This window comes from Amphiprion ocellaris, chromosome 3 (assembly GCF_022539595.1).
Source record: "Amphiprion ocellaris isolate individual 3 ecotype Okinawa chromosome 3, ASM2253959v1, whole genome shotgun sequence".
Lineage (NCBI taxonomy): Eukaryota > Metazoa > Chordata > Actinopteri > Pomacentridae > Amphiprion > Amphiprion ocellaris.
In genome coordinates, this window is record NC_072768.1 from 8897542 (window position 1) to 8921343 (window position 23802).

General features: G+C 40.0%; 1 protein-coding gene across 5 annotated transcripts in view; it reads right to left on the reverse strand.

The window, feature by feature from the left end:
* Nucleotides 1–19314, reverse strand: part of LOC111564876 (voltage-dependent calcium channel subunit alpha-2/delta-1) — a 66779-nt gene extending 47465 nt beyond the window's left edge. For 2 of the 5 annotated variants that reach the window (XM_023264724.3, XM_055009307.1), the window contains exons 1-3: nucleotides 18897–19312; nucleotides 12427–12508; nucleotides 12042–12158 (exon numbers count right to left, since the gene is read on the reverse strand). In XM_023264724.3, the coding sequence (XP_023120492.2) occupies nucleotides 12042–12158; nucleotides 12427–12508; nucleotides 18897–18985 (288 nt within the window). In that variant the 5' untranslated portion in view covers nucleotides 18986–19312. Of the gene's footprint in view, nucleotides 1–12041; nucleotides 12159–12426; nucleotides 12509–18896 lie in introns of all 5 variants that reach the window. The other 3 variants (XM_055009306.1, XM_035945703.2, XM_023264725.3) reach the window with 3 other exon arrangements.
* Between the last annotated feature and the right edge of the window lie 4488 nt (nucleotides 19315–23802).

The window sequence follows — 23802 nt, forward strand, 5'->3', positions numbered from 1 at the left end:
CAGAGCACACTGCCCCACTCCCACGAACAACAAAGCAATACTCACAAGAGTAGTAAAGGCCTAAAAGATCATTAATGCCCACATTGGGTCTTATTTTTTCCCTTCCTTATTTCTGACAACATGTCCACATTCATGAATACTGGTTTTTCCATCTGCCATAATGAGTTCCGGCTCAAAGGGACGGCGAGAAAGTAAAAGTGGAGAGGTCAGCGTGGGGAAAAAGAGAGGGAAAAAAGGAATCTCAAAAGGGAAGAGAGAAAGACAAATAATGAGCAGATGTATTAACAAAAAGGACAACAAAGAGAAAGAGAGAAAAAAAACCAATACTCTGAGTCAGCACCATCACAGTCTTCAGAATTGACTCATTAAAACCCAGTTTATGAGAATGAGCACTGGGATGATGAAAAGAGATATATAAGGATATATACAGACATATACAGGGGTGGGGTTGGATGCTTTATCTAGATATGTATTTGTTTGCATCCTGGGAAAAGGACAAAAAAAAATCACCCTCCTGCATGTCTAATAAATAAACACTGTGTGTGTAGGGATGAAGCGCAGCAGGAAGAAAGAACCAAATAACAAAAGGATTAACAGAATGGGGGAGACAAGAAACAGAGAACAAGAAGTGTAAAAACAGTAGTACTTCTAAAGATCAGAAAGGAGGGAGCGTAATAAGACAGCGAGAGGGGTCAAAACAGATAATGAAAGGTTGATTTAGAATTCCAGTTTGACAAAAGGCCAAGAGCTGGACACAGGAGAGATACAGTAAACCAGAGACAGAGAGCATGAGACAGAGAAAGAAAGAGTTGAGATATCTGCAGCTGTGAGAACCCATAGAACCCATGGGAGAACCTCGCTGCACCACATGTTTTCTCTTAGAGGCCTAACCCTCTGATGGGAACGTTAAATCTACAGCTGCTCCCCATCTCATGCCCTCTCTTTGGCTCGTTTTTTTTGCTCTCATGCATGTATCTCAGTGTTGTGTGCATCCTTTACTCTCCACAGGATTTCGAGGTCACCTGATCAAATTTCAAAGGGAATCTCTGTTTACAACAGTGAAACACTAAGAGTAATGTTCCTCTGATGTAACATATAAAATGATTGATGGGGTTTACAAGCGTAGACTGAGATGTTGGGTAATTTACTAATTCTTCAAAGATCAGATATAACCCGAAGCCACGAGATAAATGGGAAAAAATGAGTTGTCAGTTAGTGAAAAATCATATCTTAGGTTCCTCACTTTTAATACAGCATTAAGTCTGCAGTTAAAAAGGTTAAGAAATATTAAATTGCTGTTGGAGGCAGTGGAAAATGGAGGCATAGCACTGACATGCCCTATCACTACTCTTAACCAACTGGATATTTTACATCCAACTGTTCTGGAGTAATTTCATCACTTGGAGTCATATTTATGGTCAACTGGCAAATGTGCAAAATTCGCTCTCTTTTAGCTCTGTTTTGGTCTCTTCACTTTATTCACCAGCTAGTTGGCGGCTCTGTCTTTATGCTGCTTGATGGTGAAAACGCGGAGCCAGTGTTTATTTTGTTTGTTTGTTGTTGGGCATTTTATTTTTTGGTAAAAACAGCTGCCTGCTGTAGCTGAATACACAGCTATACGAGTGGTGAGAGCCCATCAAAACAAACAATGGACACAAGCTTGTTTTAAAGATCTGCAAAAGCCAAAGGGAGCTGCAGATTGAGGTGATAAGTGTCTGTATTTCATCAATCATTATGTGCATGTTTATAAGTGCATATATAAGTGGGAATGAATAATTGATTAACAGATTTTACTGAGATTGTATCCAGCCTACTAATGCAACAACACAGCATCAGTAGGGTAAAAGTAACATGTCTCATGATGGTCTAAACTCAGCTCGTGCTTCCTAACAACTCTGTTTCACAGTGATGTGAAAGGATCAATAAGTGACATTGCTATGAATGTTCAGCCGCCATAAGCCAGTTTTCCTAGTAGTAAATTTTCTGACATTTCACCACTTACGTGGCCCAACAATCTATACATAGTCAAAGTGGAAATACCATAATCGTGCACCTAAAACCATGTCACTACTAATGGTTCTGATCTGGAAATTATTTATTAATCATTGATGAAGCTATTAGTTGGTATAGAAATTTTGTTTAAGAAATAAAATGCAAAAAAAAACCCACATGGAGAGGCAGGATGAATATGTAGCAGTAGTGGCAGAAAGCGGCAGAGTAACACTAATTATTTTGTCACAACTCAATTACTGCAATTTTCAGAAAATATGACAATGTTGATTCTCACAAAATGCTGCTTGCCATCTTAATTGAAGTAGATCACTATTAGATATGAACAAACAGCATGTCTCGATAGCAAAAAGGTCGTGACTCCAGAGGATGTTGTGCTCCACCGACACAGTTTGGATTTGTTCGCGGTGAATGTATTAGACACTTGTCCCTGGCCTACCATAAGTCTAGTTAGAATTCCCCATCTGCACTACTCCCTCCCACTCCCTTTCCCTTTCTGTCGTCGCACATAAACACGAACGCAAGCGCACACGCAGTCACACATGCAGACACCTCTTGTCTGCTTAATATGATCAGTGCAGAGCGGAGATGGGAGGTTGAGCAACATCTGCTCTGGAGACTGGAATATCTCTGATCGTATCATAGCCTCTGCTCATTACTGTGTTACTTTAGCACACGCAAAGACACATATTTATGTACACACACACAGAGGCACACACATGAAATCATCACAATGTCACATCTTGTGCTCATTATTGTAACATTGTGACAGCAGGCAACAGATTAACAGAAATATGGTCCAACACCTGGGGCATGAAGACTCTATTATACATATGCACGAATAACACATGAAACACTTAACACGCACCTCAAAATGAAGGGAACTGGATAACTGGACTGTTTAGTGTTATACTGGGAATGTTAGAACTATAACCACTAGAAATTACAGCTGTTGATGTGTTGAAATCTATATTGAAACACAATATTGGAAGAGTCTTCTAATGGGTGTCTGATAAGCACAATAATTTAAGCAAATACACTCTTTTTTTTTCAATTATGATTAATCTACGGAAATGGAGGCGCTGCCACCATATTTGATTGCTTATATGAAACTATAATACACATTTGTGTCATGAAAATTGCTACAAGCCAGTTTCTCACATTATGTTCCCCTTTAATACAGACTTCAAGGTGAGCTCTCGAAAAGAAGGCCTATTACATGTACAAATGTGTGCAGCAAAAAAGAGAAAAAAAATCATGCATGGATCTTACATGAGAGGCATAGTGTTGATTACTTTGACACCCTGTGCCTTCAATAAACAGATGTACTCTTTATACAGACTGTTTCATCAGGTGGGGAAATCAGTTACTTAGTAAAAAAAAACTGAGGAGAGCTGATTGTTAACATAAGATTAATTGGACTAACTTATATTGATTCATATATTAAAGGATAAAAACATGTGCAATGTAGTGGTGGATTTCAGGGCAAGTCCCAAGATGATCCCTATCCAGTAATATGACAATTTACATACAGTATTTTAGTAAAGTCTGCACAATATGAAGGCTTCATTCCACTGGAGGTTATAAACCTGACTTGAAAGACTGTACATGTTAAAACCTTACCTGCATCATCTACTGAAGGTGAGAATGTCAGTGGCATACATGACACCCTGATCTGCTTTTAAGTACAGCAACAATGAAATGACTAGAGGTCTAATCTTGAGAAGAGATCTAGACCTAGAAAACCTTTGTAAATCTGACATATATAATCTTATATAAGTATCTATGAACTATTATGTTAAAGGACTTGTGGCTGAACTCTGCAGATAAAATCAAAGAAAAAATGCACAAGTGAAGCCTTGTTGGGGTTGACAAATGTACCAGAGCTAAACTTAAAATGTTCCCTGCCATATTTAATAAATGAGAGTGCAATGAGAGTAGAACTTGTCATGATTTCAAAGTTATAGTTGAAATTGCTTCGGGAAAGAGGTCAGATGTTTGAGTGATCTAACAAGAGACACTGAATTGACAGTTTACTGTCAAAGAGGGTGAGGCATAATGGTCTGTGGAGTGATTGAAGTGTCTGGAACTATATTCAACTCAAATTCTGTGTTAAAGACTCTCCACATGGAGGCTTTATAGAAGCACATAAAAACTCTTTTCTATCAACGATTTCTCGTTGAGAGAAAACAACAGCATCAGTATAGACAGAAAATCTCAAAGTATCTATAGAATCCACAGCTGAAAATGCATTTTCCACTTTCCCTCTGCTCAGTTGTTATAATCCATAATAAAGACAAACAAGAGAATGAACCAATATATTGCTAAATGCACATCATATAGGAACTTTCAAAGCTTTAAGTGGTACAACACAGACACATAGACATATTCTGGAGACTAAGTGTTTGGAACTTAATGATTTCATTATAAGCAGAGAAGTGGATTCTGCTGTTTGACAGATTTGACTTTTTTTTTTTTTTTTTTTAAAAAGAATTTAGTACATTTGTCCTATAGTGAAAACTGACAACCACTAGACGTAATTGTTACTCACAGAATCCCAGCTAACCACAACACACTGTACAAATTCATTAGAAACAATTACCAAATAACTGTGAAAAAGTGGCATCATTAGACAGGAGTGCATGGCTGATAATCATTCTAATACACAAATGACAGCATCCACTAAAATGCTCCGAATTCACAAATAACAGCTTCATTAACAGCTTTTATTAAAATAAAATCGCAGCAGTAAAACTCATTATTTCAATAGTTAAGGTACATATCAGTAAACATGATGCCAACATTGGAAAAGAAGAGATGTGCCATTTTGAAAACACACTTTAGCCCAGAAAAATACAGGCACCCAGACAACAGTTCACATACACAGTATCGTCTCACACACAGAGTAATGGGCCACCTGTGTCCTGTAGAATTTTAGTGGTGCTGGTTGAGGTATCACTCTAAGTAATGTTGTAGACTGGCTCATTAGTCACTGGATTGAGCCCTTTACCTCAGGAAAAGAGAGGAAGTGCGCACACACACACACACACACACTGTACATACACACATTCACCTACAGTAGACTGTTCAAGCAGAAGCCAATAACTGCAGATGAAATGTAGCTTCTGAACATGAGGAACACCACTTTCAGACAGCAGATGTCTGACAGGGGTCTAGACAAGTGTTCAACCCGAACTGAACCCGTTCATATCCAACTGTCAGGTACTGGTCAAACCCTCATCGCTGCCAATCATAAGATGCGGGTCCATCCTGAGGTCTGCTTCAACATTTTCATTACGCCGCTGCTTATGACAATAACAAAGACAGATGCTGTTTACACTCTGTGGAATAACCACAGCTGGAACAGCTGACAGTGTGGAGCTGCATTAGGCAAACAACAATCAATTATTATGATTTATATTAAAATATTAATACATCGGGGCGCCTGTATAGCTTAACGGGTTAAGTGGGCGACCCATGTACAGAGGCTGATGCAGCGGCCCCGGTTTGATTCCCGCTTGTGGTGCTTTGCTGCATGTCTTCCCCCCACTCTTCTCCCCCGTTTCCTGTCTGTCTCTCACTGCACCTATTGACTAAAGCCAAAAAGGCCAAAAACCCCCCCATAAATCACCAAGTATGGTGTGCAGCTGAGTTTGCTTGTGGGTAGTGTTAATATCATAGTCAGGGTAGAGACAGTATTATGTGACACCGTTTCTACTCCTTGAAACAGGAGCATTATGGCCAGGTGTTTCCAAGCCTTGCTTCAGCATGAAAAAAACATCTATCCATCCATTATCTATACACTGCTTAATCCTCATTAGGGTCGCAGGGGGCTGGGCCCATCCTAGCTGACTTAGAGCGAAGGCAGGGGACACCTTGGACAGGTCACCATTCTGTCACAGGGCCACATTTACAGACCAACAGTCACACTCACATTCACACCTACGGACAATTTAGAGTCACCAATTCACCTGAGCATGTTTTTGGACTGTGGGAGGAAGCCGGAGAACCCGGAGAAAACCCACACATGCACAGGGAGAACATGCAAATTACATGCAGAAAGATCCCAGGAAGGCCGGGATGCGAACCGGGGATCTTCTAGCTGCAAGGTGAAAGTGCTAAACACCAAGCTACTGTGCAGCCTCATGAAAAAACAAACACGTGAAGTTTCTGCTCCTCATTCTCTGACCTGTTTGCTCCCATTGCTCTTGCACTCAAAGCCCCCCAACGGTGCGCAGCTCAATATAACTCAGTACTTAACTTGAATTTGTTACCACTCCGCACTAATCACACAAAGAAAAAAGTGCACTGTTCATTTTAGGTTTTACTTTAACTTTAAATTAAACTGGACTTTGGCAGATTTGCCAGATTCCTTCCCAGATTCCTGAAGCTAAAATGAAATGACATCTAGTGGAAGATAAGGATCAACAATATAAAAAAAATTATGAAAAGTTCTTTGGTTAAAAATCTCTAAAATACAAATAAAAGCATTTCAAAGAAGGATTGTGTTGGAGTCTAAATTCTGATCAAAGATTAAAATTTTTACGGATATTGGTTCCCAACACTGGCTAGCAGTTTCCTTGGTTACACACATTGGTCAATTCAAAACGGAGCTGTGAACTCTAATTAAAAATGATCAGTTCCTATTTTAAAGAGCTTTGTCAAACAAATCTATGACTGCAGGATGAAAACCACAAAACTTTGTTTCCACCATCATAAAATAGAGCGATGACGGCGAGTCAACTTGAGCTGCACTGCTGCATCTCTCTGTGGCTGCCTTGTATTGCTGCCTGCTGTGTCAGCCCCTCCACCACCCCAGCATCCACCTGCACAAAGAGATATTCACTCATCACCCCCCAATATCTGTATGGAAAAATATCCATTCAAGTCATGATGAGCATGAAGTCTAATTCTGACTATATTCTGCTGCTATAATGAAACATTTAAATGTCAGTTGTCTGATTGAACTTTTGCTTCTCACGACACAATGAACGGAGTATAAAACAAGGGGGTTTACTCTGAACCACCAGTATGGATGTCTTTCTTCAGTTTTTTATTAGATCGTGTTTTGTATTAAGAGTTGTGCAGCATCAATAATTAAGTTTTTAATTAAAGTGTATACAGACAGCGAGATAAAGAGAGAACAGGCTGGAGGTGGGGAGGGAGAGATGTGTTGAGGTAATTGGATTTAGCCTTGAGCACATCACACACTCTCAGTAAGTGGTCAGCTACATTTGACAAACATTTTCAATCACCGCTCTCTCTCTCTCTCTAAGCAGAATTAGGTGTTAAGTGTGATAAGTAGGCATGTCACGTCTGTGTTATTGCATGCGCGTATGTGTGAAATGTTTGCCATCCATTTCATGTGAGAAGCAGGGAGATTTCATGTCATTGAGATGGTAGTTATAAACCCATTGTAATGCAGATCTGTGTAGGGAATGTGCACTTCACGATCTGTTCCATAGGAAATGCAATAATATCAACCAATTAATCAATCTGACTATGTATACAGCACTTTTAACACCAATAAAAATGTAACACAAAGTGCTTTACAAAAAAATGCGATAAAACAATGCAAATAATCCCATCCCTACCTCATCTCATTCACATCCCAATAGTCAAGTTATCAATGAAGGACTTCTAAAACACAGGGATTGAGAAAATGAGGAAATGCTATCCTATATCACACACACACATATATAAACAGAATAAGAAATTAAATAAATGAATCAATACACTTTTCATTAAATAGACTAAAATATGTAAATTGGTATGTATCAAACAGCAACATCAATCAATAAAAACTGTTCTAAGAAAAGTAATAATCAATCACAAGCCTGACTAAAAGGGTAGGTCTTGAATTTGCTTTTAAAAATATCAGCACTCTCTGCTGCCCTCAGGTTTTCTGGCTGTTCCAGATATGTGGGCCGTAATAGCAAAATGCTGCCTCACTGTATGTTTCTGTTCTGGCTTTAGGTCTGATTAAAGAGCCACTGCCAGAAGGCCTGAGGGTTTTAGAGGGTTCATAAGATAAAAGCAAATCGGATAAATATGAAGGACCAAGACTATTAAAAACTTTATGAACTAATAAAATGATTTTAAAATCTATTCTGAAAGAGACTGGTAACCAGTGCAGAGACTTTAAAATTGGTGTAATGTGAGCTCTCCTTCTGGTCTTTGTCAGAACTCGTGCTGCCGAGTTTTGGAGTAGCTAGAGACGACGTATAGTCGTCTTAGGAAGACCAGATAGGACAACATAACAGTGGTCAGTTCTGCATGGAATAAAAGCATGTATTAGTGTCTCTGCATTAGTTTTAGAGAGTACTGGTCAAAGTTTGGCAATATTTTTTAATGATAAAAAGTCATCCATCCATCCATCCATTATCTATACACCGCTTAATCCTCACTAGGGTCGCGGGGGGGCTGGAGCCTATCCCAGCTGACTCGGGCGAAGGCAGGGGACACCCTAGACAGGTCACCAGTCTGTCGCAGGGCCACATACAAAGACAAACAATCACTCTCACATTCACACCTTAAACATACAAATGTGACCAATCAGAAATTTAGAGAGGAATTTTTGGTAAATAAATCCGAAGGGACTTGCAGGTGGAGATGTCTATATAGTGTGTGGCCTCTAATTAAAACACAACTTTATTACTGTCCCCTTAGCAAAAAGCTACGTACACAACCTTTGCTAATCACAAGCAACAACTTGGTGATCATTAGTAATTTGCTCTTTTCAGTGTGAGAAGGGGAAGAGGCAGTGGCTTGAACAACTATATGTGTATGTCCCAGTTGGTTTGTAAGTGTGTGTGTGTGTGTGTGTGTGTGTGTGTGTGTGTGTGTGTGTGTGTGTGTGTGTGGTTGTGTGCATGTGTGTAAGTGCCCCCTGTTGAGCTAAAGCCATGGTATACATTGTAAAAGCCTTGATAAAGTGATCCCTCCCCACAGTGCACAGCCAAGCTCTCATGAATAATACATGTTACACTCTGCCACACACGTATTTATGGAAGCATGAGTAGACACACTAACACACACTTGTTTCACATACCTGTGGCTACATAAACTGTGGCCTTTGGAAGGTCACCCATCATGCAGAATTAGAGATCAGAGAAAGAGAGACTAAGAGGACAAGAGTAAGAGAAAGACGAAGGGAGGATGAAAGTTTGAAAGCTGCTGACAGCTAAGTGAAAGTGGCTAGAGTGCCTTGGGCTATCTCCAATTATATTGACATTGCGAGTCCCTCCCAACCTTATATCAAAGGCACTGAATAAAAAAGGAAGTCCCAACTGCGATGAGGATCCTCTTCATGTATTCTGTCTGATAAACTTTACTGCCAAAAGCCCTGCGTCAAACTGAGATGATTAGTCAGCAAAAATCAGCTCAAACTGCAACTGTAAAATCTGCTGGGACAGTTTACTTACATCATGTTTTGATCTGAGTTTTCTGGTGTTCACGGTCGCTGCTACTGTACTGTCTTAGAACGACAGCCAAAATGCAAAACCTGCAACAATATGAGCTCCTTTTTTCCCCTCTCAGCTGCCCTCACTTTGCCATCCTTCACAACCATCTTCCTTTGCTCTTTGTCTAGCTGTCCATCAATCCACGTATCCATCATGTTCATGCTCATATGCCCTTCCTTCCCAGCATTCATTCATCCATTTATCTCTCCATCCATACATCTCAGGACAGAGAATCCAATATCAGTGTGCCTTGAGGTTACTCATAAGTGAGGATGAGACACGAAGACACAATAAAGAGCGAGACATGATCGATGTTGGGAGGTTGGATCGACTGTCAGCATCAAGAAAGCTGATGCCCCACCTACTGCCCATGTTCACAAACTCTACACACACCTAAAAATACCCACTAACCCAACCTCTCCACTGCCACTCTCTTCTATCACTTGGTTCATGCACTCGCGCCAATTTTCACATCGCTGCTTACGCATCTTATGGCACCAGTACATGGAAAAATGATAAGAACACCAGGGTCTTTACTTAACATACACAAGACAGACACTTGGCAGGGGATGTGTTTAGGAACATTCATAAATACTCTCTTTCCATTACTAATAAGACAACAATGGCGAGGCCTTATAAAGGCAAAGTAAGGGGTGCTGCGAAGTCCCTGTGAATGTATAAAAATACGGTTCAAACTCCTGATATAAATGAGAATCTATGACCCACTTCTGCATAAAAAAATAAAGAGGGGCGGGATAAGAGGGAGAGCAAGAAAGAACCTCCCCGGGGTCAAGGCTCTCATTATCACATTCCATCGCACAGAAGAAAGATCTCAGTCCCTGCTTTCTGCTCTTTTGTTTACATGCTTCACCCACTGTTCCTTCTGCATGCACAACACATCTCCATGATCTAACAAGATTAGGTTTGCAAATTTATACAAACATATCACCTCACCACTGAAATATTACTGGGCTGTTACAATACGACCACCACAACAAGTAGATTCAGATAGTAGCTTATGCCAATATAAAGGCTGCCAGAAGGTTGTCCTGAACTATTCCCTCAGAGGAAGCATTTCGATATGGAGAAGCAAAAGAGATCTTGCTGCTAATAAGGTCCTTACAGTGTTGTGAATGAAACTTTGTCCATTTAAAGGCTTTGGACTTCAACCAAAGCCAGAGCAACCACACTTGGGAAACTGAGCCAAAGAAAAACTAAATAAATAGATTGTACCCAGCTGGTGGGGTGACTGTAACAAAATACTTCATGTTTGGATAATAACTTGTGAATTTGCTGATTTAATCATCCATTCCTTATAGAATCATGCCATTATGATTACACTGTATATGTTTAACTTTAATTAACACTGTGATTCAGTTTCATATGATCTATAATTTAGCCCTATAATATAATTATAGCAGTTCTTGTTATGTTTGTTATGTTGAGCTTCAAAGACCATAAGATACAGCAGAGAGTTCAACTCAACTTTAATTGCTGTATCTGGATATGTTTGCACTGTAAATACATAATATCAAAGGCAAAGTCAAATAAATGCATAAATAAATAAAGGCATAACATTAAAATGACATATACAGTCTCGGTAGTTATCAGATTTCAAGATTGCAACATTTCTCCCATTACATCCTCCGATACTAAACTATAAAAGGTGCAGCAGCTCAGTGTTGTGTGTTCAGTTGAGACGACCTTTTTTGAAGTTAACCAGCTTTGAACAACAGGCATATTTTCCAGTGGAACATTTTAATATTTAAATATTAGCTAACCCTATTCCATCACTTGAAAGGTCGATTATCAGCGCATCAACACAGTCGGTGATGCAAAATCTAGTCAATGTAGTCTGTGCACTGAGATCCACATGTAAGCTGAATGCACAAAGCTTGTTCATTTCAATACAGAAGTTGCCATGGCAAATTCTTTTTTCAGTACAGTGATGTACATACACCAATCAGCCACAACATTAAAACCGCTTAATATAATGTAAATCAAAATGTGAAAACAGCTCTGGACACTAGACCTCTGGGTTTGCTCTGTGGTGTTTGGCACCAGGACTTTGGCAGCAGAACCTTTGGGTCGTGTGGGTCGTGGGAGGGGGGTTCTTATTCCGAAATAATGTTTATTTGGTTGGTACATGCCAAAATAAAATCCACACGAATGCTGGGACCCAAAGTTTCCAAGCAGAAAATTTCATTGTAACTAGAAAATAAATGATATTCACCTCAATCATCACTAGTTTTACTGTTGTGGATGGTTGTTATATATACGTCCTGATTAGTATTACATTTAATAACATCAATTTAAAAAATGAATAAATGTCACAGCTGTCACCATGTCACTAATACCTAGTGCACTAAATAATATCGTTAATGTTTTCAGCATTACACTTTAGTTATTGTGTATACATGTTCAAGTCTGCAGGAAGAACAGAACAGATGGAAAACTGCTCTCTGTCATGGCCTTTGTTAATAAAGAGTTTCTCCTGCACAGCATCAAAAGCTACAAAAAAAACCCTGCAAACTGACAGTTGGTTCCTCTGACTGGGGTGAGTCCTACCTTCAAGGCAGCAGACCTCTTCCGCAGCAGCTGTTCTATGTTCCTCGCTGCTCTGGCCACAAGCTCCTCCGCATCATTTTGCTCCACAGTGTAGAGGTGCATGTTTCTCTCAAAAATCTACACAAACATAGAATAGAGACAATGTACACAATCATACATGTAACACATGACTCAATACATCCTCATGTGTCAGGCATTTCTTTTATTTTTTTTTTGTTCTAGTCAACTGAAAAATATAGTTTCATCATTCTTTCATTTGATTTAAACATGAAGTATTGTAGCTGCCTAATGTACTGGTATATGTAGGGGATTCACAGCAGTGTTAAATCTGGATTATGTTCTCTCTTTTTGGTTGTCTCTGTGTGCTGCATGCAGCTGTTTTTACCTGAGTGAGGCTTTTCCCAGCTGTGGCCGTGTCTGCCAGGGTGACGAGCTCTTTCTGCATCTGATCAACCCATTCTTTAATCCTGTGGGACAAAACAATGCACACAGAACCAATCTTGTAACTGAGACGTAATGACTTTATACGAGACATCACAGAGATTTCACGGTGCAATTAAACTGTCAATCAAGCAATCTTACATCTATCATCCAAGCCGTCCAGTCGCATAGCATCAAAACAAACAAGGCCAAAGAGAATCACTCTTGCAGGTCAACCAATCAAGCTCGAACCACCGGCAACAAATACAATGTCATCTAATAAAACACGTGTCACTGGGTGTCAACCAATACGATTAGTTTCTGAGAGTTCAAACATAAAGTCAACCAATCAGATAGATGTCGGCAAGTGTTGTGACTGGTGACAGCGATGTGAGTGGACAGTCAAGAGGTGTGAAGTAGCCAGGACCAACAAGCTTTCCTGTATAACAAAGAGCTCAGCATCACTTCCAGCCTACTGGTGCTATGGATGTATAATAGTAAAACAGAAAACAGACTCAGAGATGGCTCCCACTCAGTTGGATAATAATTGTTTGCCTGATGCAAAAGCCTGATATGTTTTCTTGCTTCCAGGTTTGGTTCAGCAGTGCTACATCATTGCCTGGATGTTACCTTTGTCTCAGCCTCCTCCAGTCATCTTATCAAAACAGAATAAATGCACCGCATGCATCCCACTGACGTGGTTCATCACTCCTGAATCAAGCAGTGATGAAGGCCAAAGACATTAAACATTAACAATCTAAGTCCTAAAACCCACCGGCAGGTTTGAAACACATATTATCTCTTTTTCAAAAATCACTTAAACTACATTATTTATCCAAGCCATACACAGAAAAAACAAAAAGAATCATTAGAACGTCAACTTTCCAATGATTCTTCAACTATACAACTGTGACACACCATTCAGTCAAAAAACTAAACCAGATCTTAGCTTAAAATCATGATATTTTATCAAAGATGCATCTATATGTATATTTTTTTAATTAACAAATGAACTGTTTTGCATTAACTACAGTCAGCAAAAAACAAACAATTCTGTGCACCATGGTGCAATCATATAGCCGTTAGTGATATAGCTGTGGTCAACTGCCATTTAACAAAAAAATCAGGAACTTTCTGGCTGAACTGCAGGCTGTGTTTACATAGAAGATAGAGACAAGTATGAAAACAAATTAAAAATGTAACTAATAAAAATATTCATAGCATGTGGAGCCACCATTTTTCCAGTATTGATATATTTTTTTCAATTTTTGCTAAATAAATTTAATTTTTTTTCTTTTTTTTTGCATTATGATTGTATCATACCTTCTAGCCATGAGTGCACTGTTTCCATAGAGGTACAAGACTGAAATGAGCCCACAGTGAGTAAAAAACAGGAGGCAAAAAACCATATCAACCATAAAGCACTTGGAATAATCAGACTCATCCCAGAGTGCACCTTGTATGATAGGATTTCAGGAGCAAAGTACTTGTGCACATATAGATCCATTAATTCACCATATTGTACTGTTTGCTACCATGCCTGCACTCACATTCACATGCAAGTGTATCTGAGTGCATCCACATAATGAGATAGTGCCATTAATATTGTATGAGAATGATAACAGGTTGGCATAGAATGTGGATGTTCTCATTGCCGTTTATTCACTTTAACACAGACTCAACTGCGATCACCCTCAGTGGTAAAGAGACACATTATACCCACATATACTCACTGGAGTAAACATAAAAAACTGGATATTCATGCTCGGAAAACATTCTCAGAAAGTGTCATTGCAGCAGGGTAATGAAAGTCAATTTACAGTAGGTGGAAAACATCAACAGTGACACCCAAGACAGCTGAGGGTGGTAAGAGAGAAAGGTAAAGTAGATCCAAAAAAGCCACAGAAACTGGGAAAGATGCATCACAGACACAAAATCCACAGTGGATGAGGAGAATTCAGAGCAAGTACACTTGTGGAGAAAGATGAGACATCTAGCAAGAGAAAGAATACCAGTGGGGATAGCACAGTGAGAAATACTGTTGTTTAGAAGGAGCTTAACTAGCAAAAGTCAAGACGTCTTGGCCAATGCTTCTCTAATTCAGACTTGCAAAAGGTGTGCTTCTTAAACTGCCTAAGCATTTTTGGGGAGGGTATTGCACTCTGGAATAATCGTGACAGATGTAAAGCTAACTGTCTCTTGTCTTTGCATCGCGTCAGGATTGCAGTGATATTTGGACATGCAATTGGAACAAATCAGCACTAAGAGAATGGTGGGCATCTGCGGTGAAACATGTCTCTTCCTCCGCAACGCCTACTTTTAAGTCCAAAGTTTGAGTTTACCAGCTACATTTATCTACTTTAGAAAACTTGAAATAACAGCGAGAAGTAAGACAGACAATTGTTACATACTGATAGCTGACTTCAGTGTTTTTATTGCTGCTAAACCTTTGGCTTATTAAGTTGTAGGGGTAACATGTTATGTGTTGGTGGGCCGGTGTGCCATACTCTGCTGATCTATTGCTGTTGTAAGATAACTTTTTTTTTCCTGTGGTAAAGTCCGTCTTGTCTAAAACAAACATATTGTCTTTGAAGAAGAAACACAGTCTTTTGGTCCAGTTGGGTTTCAGATTAACAGTATTAAACAGGTCAAGTCTGAAAGGTGCAGATGGTTTTGGTCAGATTTAGGCTGTCAATGCAGGACTAATTCTAAAGTATTTCATGATATTTTAATTTCCACTTATCGCACATGTTGCTGGCCATATAAGTACTGAAGATAGAACAGTAACACAACACTTTCCTCCTAAATTCTCCACTTCATCCTTTTCCCCTCAGGCTCACTTTTCTCTGTCCCCAAATCTACTAACTGTAGGTGTTTTAGTGGACCTTGGACCCATAAGCTCCCAGACCCTGAAGCACTGACACCTCAAATGTGAGTTAGAGTGTGTGTGTGTGTGTGTGTGTGTGTGTGTGTGTGTGTGTGTGTGTGTGTGTGTGTGTGTGCTTCCAGAGGCTTGACATTCAGAGAGGTAGAGGGCCTTCTCTCCCGAGTTTAGCTTCTGTTAAATCTACTGCTACCAGTGTAAATCTTTATAACAACAACTCTCAGGTGCTGACAAATGGATGAGACAACCCAGGCTGCGGTGCGGTATGTGTGCATGCATTCTTCTGCACATTCAATATGGATGACATAGACTTTCTTTTTTTCTTTTTTTTTTGCTCCTTTTGCTGGGGGCTTTTGTTTGAAATCTATTTAGAACAATTTGTCAGAGGATTCATAAAAGTGTCTCATCTGCAGATTCGCTCTGCCGAAGTCACACGTGATCCTAAATATCCTGTATGTTTATTCTCTTTAAGGGCTCACATAGGAGGCTCATTATACACAGGAAGGGGGAATAAAACAGAAAGCTGTACTGCACGTCTGTTGCTTTTTATGGATATTTGCAGTCAAATTGTTTTGATGAATGTAAAACGATGACATGTTATCCAAAGACAGGAAAATTCTCTGCACATAATTTCCTCACCCTTGAAGCACGCATTTCTAAGCATCCCTTCAAGGCCCAACCTAAGTTAATAACAATGCTTTATAGATGCTGTGAGATGAAACCTGCTCTCGGCCAATCACGACTAATAAAGTCAGATTACTAACTAATGGATCTCATTTTAGGTTTCCCCATGCAAATGCAGACTAGGAAAAGTGTTGATGCTTAATGTCAGATGATTTTTCTCACTTTTAGCTCGCGTTATACGATGGGCTCTTATCAATTGCTGTAATAATATGGTAATTTAGAGATGCATGGAAAAAAAACAGTAATAAAGTCAGTGTTGTTGAGCTGAGGTAGCAACATTTTTCTGCTCTGGTTGCTGGGCTTTGATTACTGCAGCCTGTGGTACAATGTTGGATAATTAAACACACACGCACACATACATACATATACACAGAAACGCACAGACAAATGGCAACTGGGTCAGACCCTGGCCTACATTGTTTTACAAACACAGGAAGAGCAAATGAGAGCAAAAAAAACAGAAAGAGAGGCAGAGAGTTAACACAAGAAAGAGGGAGACAGATGTTTTGGCACGATCATTTTGGAACTAGAGAGAGTAATGAGCTGGCCCATAGTGTGCATCTCAGTGGGCGGCTGTGTGAAACTACAGTCTAATTATACATCATTACGGAGGCAAAGGAAGAAGCAGTCCGGTCCAGACAGCAAAACAGAATGAAGCATGGAAACACCAACTGTAATGCACCAAAACAACCCGCGGTGCTCTGCTCACACTCTGTAGCCTCCACACTAACACCCAGGTGGCCAATTCACTTCCTGTTCCGCCTGACCCAGATACTAAACACTGCCTTGATATGAAGTTGAGCATTTCGGATCAAACTCTGACCACCTCATCAACCCTCAGTCTTAGAAGTTCCGCTCATCGGATCGTTGGATATTCCACAGCCAACATCGGTTCTGAACTCAAAAATCTGTCTTTCAGGAAAGCTGTTTTCCCGGTCTTGTTTTTTCTTCACTTTGAAATGCTAGACAGTGCAAAATGATTTGTCTCCGAAGTATAGTACAACAACACAGCTATTTAGGAGCATAAGGAGACAGAACAGCGCCTCATCACAGTTTGCCAAACTGCTTATCCCTAATGAGTATATGCTTCCTCTCCACCCATTTCATCAGTGTAATTCAAAATGGTGCACCTGATGAATGGAGTCGAAAATCCAGTTAATCTTGATTTATTTTAGCTCATTTCATGCATTCTATTGCCTCTCATCAGCACACACTCCAAACAAAAACACATTTTCTATGGTTTGCAGTTCCTTTCAAAACATATTACCGCTAAGCTTTTACTCCTCTCATATCCCTATCCTTAGCAGTGCAGCAGCACATACAGGACACAACCATATGACCACTTTTACTCTATTGTTCATTTCTTCTATAAAAATGACTCTATTTTTTGATGAAGAAGAAGGACTAAATGATGAGTTGTACATTATCCTCTGCAGAGCCTTCAAAGGAGAACCCATATTGCCTCGTCTACTCTAATGATGATCTCAACCATTCAAAAAAAAAAAAGAAGAGAGCTCAGGGAAATACAAAGACGGGTTTCCTGAATGTCACTAAAGAAAAACCCAAAGCAGACAGCTTTTCTTTTCATTTTTTTTAATTTGCTCTGATTATTTCCTTGTGTGTTTCTAAATGCTAAACTGTTTCACCTGCAAGATAATGTAAGCACTTTGGAAATACAAGAGATTAAATGAAGCTGATTTTGTAAACATATTTACTCATTTCCACTGAGCAGATTTGTCATTTAGCACAAAGGCTGTTCAGCAGGTCTTTGCTTTCACCATTAGGCTAAACAAATGCACAGCTGTTTACTGGGTATACCAGGAAAGTCTGCTTTCTATTACAATTCGCTCTTGAATTGATGGTGTTTAAATTTGGGTATCAAGAGTGTATCTGAAACTTCATTCATTCAGGCATTTTTAATAATTATTCTACTCTTTGTGGTGTAAATGGATTGGACAAAATGTCCAAAAAAAATGAAAGGCAGATGCCAATCATTTATATTTCAAACTTTTAATTCAAATAAATCAAATGACATGACTTCTGTATGTTCTGACAGGTTGTTGTGGCTGCATTAATTATAGTTTTAAATAAGGTGCAGCCTCAACAAAATTCTAACCACAAGACAACCAGCTATTATTTCTAAACGGACTGACAGGCCTGTCAGCATCCAAACAGCAATTAAATCGTTTCTGATGCTGTCTGGTTATATTTGTGTTTATAAGTATGGGATGTTGATTTCCCATCCGGGATTCAGATTCTTGAATTATAGTAGTGTCTGTGTCTTCGATTGTCTTCGGTGCTTAAGTAGATGCTCAAGAAAATCATGCACTGAAGACTGAATTAAATCTGCATTTCAAGAGGACTCAGTGTGGAATATACCCATCAAACCACAAAGGTATCCAATAGTGGTGATTCTGAGGATGAGTAATGAAGTAATGCTGCAGATTTCCCTTCATTAGGGCTACAACAGGGGGAGGAATAAGGTTAGGTGAGCTCACAGTGGCCACAGACAAAGGCCAACTTTTGTCATTTTACATAAAACAGCGGGACCAAGCGAAGTCACCGTAAAACTCTCCTACAACTTCACAGAGGAGCTGCCAGCGACACACTGCTGATTACAGTAACCAACATGAACCAAGGTGCTGGAGGCGAGCAGACTGTCCACCCTCCAGATGACCAGCGGTGCATGAATGGAACGACCTGCCCACCACACTTTCACACCCACGTAACCGTGCAGCCTATCCACACCCTGAGTGGATTTGCCTCTTAAACGGTCTTGGAACAAGGAGGTGGGGGGAAACACACACACACACACACACACACACACACCACAACATTTATGGCCGGGAAAGGATTACAGGACTTACATGAGCTGTGTCGGAAACTGCGATGCCCAACAAGCGTCCTGACATAACAGGACCAGAAACAGCCAGGATCGTACCCTGCAGGTATCCATTGTAAAAGAAAAACAAAAGAGAAAAAAATAAAGAGGGGAGGAAATTCCCCGACGCGCGTCAATATCCAATCTTCTGCGCTCCCCTTCGCCGCCGATGAATGGAGCGGTGCGCGGAAGCGGCGTGTGTGGCCGTCTGTCGCTGCCTCCCAGATTAACGAACAGTGACACCTCTAATCTGATCACTCGGCCATCCAGCGCTCTAACAGGTACTGGAGCTGGAGATTTCAGACTCCCTCCCTCCTCTCTCTCTCTCTCTCTCTCTCTCTCTCTGTCTGTCTCCCTCTCTCCTGTTGTCCCTGCTCCCTCTCAGTCTACCGAGAAAAAAAAATCCAGCCGTGGGTACTTTTGCGTAATACTCATCTGTGCCTTAATTGACTTTTACGCACCATCCCTGATTTTGTATGGTCACATTAAAAAAAAAAAATCCAAAATATGACTAAGCAGTATAATTTCTGTGCTATTTCAAAAATAAATTAGATATTTGTTTTGCTCCAGTATGTTTCTTCTTTTTTTTTCTCTTGCCCTCAGCATTCCATATTGTGACTAACAGATTGTTTTTTTTTTTTACCTCCCTATAAAGAAACACCTGCTAAAAGAAGGGTCTGACTGCAGGTACCACCCACACAACCATACGCATGCTGAATACAGACATGGGCTTTTTGCTTTTTAAAATGCCTTACAACCTGCAACCTGGAGGTATGGGAGAATTTACTGGCTTTGATTGCACAGTCATTATCAGTACTCCTGGCAGCATGAGAAGCAAGCAGAGATACTGTCCCACACAGGAATGGCTGCTAGAGTGACAGATGTATTGATTTCACACATACAGTGGAACATCTTATGACCAAAGTACAGTAAAAGCCCAATAACTGTCAGTGCCGTACATCATATCAGTTTTATAATGGGGGGAATTCGTGGCTATGTGCTTTGCAGCCTGACACAAATGTGTAGATTGTAGCATGTGGACAAGCTCCTTCTTGCACAACTGTAGTGTACAAAAATCACATTTTTACATCACGAATAATCGAATAACAAGTGAAAACATAAACCCAATGTGGCCAGTGTGTGTGTGTGTGTGTGTGTGTGTGTGTGTGTGTGTGTGTGTGTGTGTGTGTGTGTGTGCGTGTGTGTGTGTGCGTGTGTGTGTGTGTGTGTGTGTAATTCAGGCCTGGAGGGAGGGCAGGGCAGCACAAGCAGGATGCTTGGGGATTTGGTTATCAATCGTTGCTTGGCAACCGCACACCATCTCTCTTGTCCTCTCACCCTCCCCTCCTCCCTTTCCCCATTTCTCTCTTTGTCTCTCCCTCCCCACCTATCCACTGCTCTCACTGTACCGCACTGTTGCTCCCCCCCCCATACCACCATTAGTGTCTCCCCCTCTTCTCACCCCCACCTCCTCACTCCCTGTCACATCACCCCCGTCACGTTCTCTCTCTCACACCACACCTTTCTCGCACTCATTTCGCCTCGCAGACGAAAAAGATGCACCTGCTGATGGGATGGAGGGAGAAAAAAATAAGTGAATGGTGAGAACTAGAGGAGGGGGCATGGAGTGGAGGGACATAATGGCAAAGAGGAGTGAGGAAAGGATGGAGAGGAGGATGCCTCTTCTGCAGACATCCTCATTCACTACTTTTCTTTTAATTAATTTGGAGCGTCTCTCACTATGACCCGTATAGGACGGCATGTCAGACTGCCACCTGCACTTCTACACTTCTTCTCACGTAATCTGACAAATGATTATTTTTTTGTGGTAACAGACCAGAATTAAATGTGACATCTGCCAGACTGATCCCAACAAAATGTATCTCTGTTGGATACAAGTATAGTGAAGTCCATTGAGTATGGATGCGTGGCTCAAATGATCAAATATTAGACAATTTAATTTACTTGATACACAAAAAATTAAACAACAAATAAGACACTTGAATTCTACTCTACAAGAAATAGAAATTCCCAAACAACATCAACATTGCTATAGTACAGAATGCCTTTTATGAATTCCAGCCTAACAAGCTGATCCTGACTTCAGGAGAAAGAGTAACTTGCAGTAATAATGTTAATGCAATAACATTTAAAAGAATGAATGGTTAAGATCAGGTGGTCAGTTCAGTGAGTGCCGGGGTTATCTGACAGAGGATACGGCCATCTGGTGGTGATGTAATAAAATCACAACCATCACAGTTAAAGAATGAGGGGTTAAACCAGCTGCACTATTACAGAGAATTGAAACACAGTCTGTTTACTCTTCTGTCTTTCTTTAGGTGTGTAGCAGCGTGCAGGTGTAATATAAAGGTCAGTTCTTTAGTAAGCATATTCATATCCATGAACATATCCATTTAAAGTATATATTTAATACATCTTTATTGGTTTTGTATTTTAGACAGGACACTTTGTCACATTTTAGCATTTTTTTCATGAAGTGGGAAGTTGTGGGCTTGTGAGTAGCATGTGGGTCTGAAAAATTACACAAGCAGCCCCTGAGATCACAAGCTTCCAAACCTGTGCTCCCAAAAAGAGCAGACCAGCTGAGTCACCTGCTAGTGAAATGGAAAATAATGGAATTTTCCCGTGTCATGACAAGCATGTCCCATTTCCTTTGAATTCATGAAAGCCCAATCTTTTAATCTTAATGCAGGACAAAAGTGCCATGCTGAATGCAAGCGGATGATCATCTGCTTGTGGTGAATGGATACAAAGAAAGTATACTAAGTGAGGTGGGCTAAAGTGTGTCTCATTTCCTGTGAATCTATGGAATCGAGCCTGACCTACTCATGTGGATGCAGAGAAACAGCAACATGCTGAATACGAACAGATAAACACCCCAAAAGACACTGTTAACCTTTTGATGTGCAGAGTGGGTCAGGAGATACTCATTTTCCATTGGATTTAGGTCAGTTTTGACCCATGTTGCTCATCAAAGGGTTAAAGTGACTTTAGACAAAGTAACTATACTATGAAACGTGTGAAACTACGTGTGGAGTCTCTTTGAATTCATGCAAGAAAGGATGACCTTCTCATCTGAATGTAGGGAATGGGCATTGTGCTGAAAGAATCGGAGCAACACATGACGAGACTCTATTAATGACTGTAGCGTCTTCATACAAAGGAAATATTCTATATACATATTCAAAGCATGACTTTCGAGCTGACAATATGTTGTTGGCATATGGGTAGATGAATCGTTCATGTCCTCCAGAAGACTCTCGGCTCCCGGGGTTGGAACTATAGAAGCAGTTGAACTGTAGTTCCAGAAAGATTTGATTGTGTAGTTTATGGGAGAAAATGCAAGCGAACCAAGCTTTGAACATGGATGTCTGAGACTCATTGATAAACAGAGTTCATGGCAGTTCTGGCTATGACTGTTGACGCACCTTTGTCATAGCTTTGAATGCTCAAGGTTAATGTAAACATGCTTAGCTGAGGAGACATCAGACATAGTGAGTTCATGCACGGGAATAAATCTCTCCATGTGTGAGATGAGCTTCACACATAAGAAACTGGCAAAAGAAAAATCACAAGAAAAAACGCTGAAACAGAATACCGACATATGGACTAAGACACCCGAAATTTAAGTTGAGAAGTAACTTGTGAAAAACAAAGTGTGAGAGGAACATGTTTATCCTTGCTTTTCTTTAATCCGCTAAAGAGGCAGCAGATGGAGGGATTCCAAGCAAGCCAGAAACTGAAGTGTCTAAACATCTGTGTGCGCATGTGTGACTAGCCAAGACTCTAAGTGGGAACGGCAGGCTGCAGGGAAAAATACTGAGGCACAGGTTTGACATAATAATTTGTTGTCAAAAGACAGCGTGATTTGTTTCCTCTATTAATTATTTTCTGGCAGAAACGGGTGATTTGATTCTAGCAGCGTAGTAAACGGGGCAAGCAGGCAAGGATTACTTTCTTTGGCCATATATCTGTGAAACGTTCATTATTAAGGGAGTTCCCTGAACCAACTGAGGGACCAGCATCAATAAAGAACTCAATGGCAACTGATGATTCCAGCCTGTCATTGCAATAGAAAGATATAAACCAAAGTGTAATTCTGATCATGAGCCTTCGTCTAACAATATAATGTCAAGCAACTTATCCACACTCTTAAAGAGACTGGACACGAAAGAGCAGGGAAGTGATTCAAGTTGTAAAGTCTAGGTTCCCTAAGACTCCAAAACATCTTTGATTCCATCTAACTTGTCCTGAGGCACAGATTCTAACATTTGATATCAAGTCAAGTCACTGATATTTCTGCCCGTTTATGACAGTCATCGTGCCAAGTGCTTCCCAGTTTCAAATTAACCTAACTGAGCCTAAATGTAAGCACTGTGGTTAAGACCCTATAGTGTTGTTCATGGGAATTTATATATTTTATGTATTTAATTCATGTAGTAATGATTTAAATCATGCAAAGTTATACAAAATGCTACTTTACCTGGGTGTGATGCAGAATAAAACTGAGACCTTAAAGTATCACAAACTGTGGAGACAACCTAATTAATTTATTATTATAGCCCCTGGTGCTATAAATTTTGAAGATTTACCAAACTACTTTAAATATTAAGGCCAGACCTTGCAATACTACAACAATAACAACACTAACCTGACAAATTTAAAACCAAGGTTATTATCCTACAAAAATGCACATGAAACCCCACTGCTAGTAATTAAATTTTATGGGCTAGTCCTGTTTTTCTTTTCTCAGACTCACATATTCCTTATTCCTGAAAATATAAAAGATCTGATGCTAGGAGTATTGCTTAATCTTTGACTTAAGTCATTTAATAAATCCAAAACAAATGGCTGATATTCTGCAAAATCCA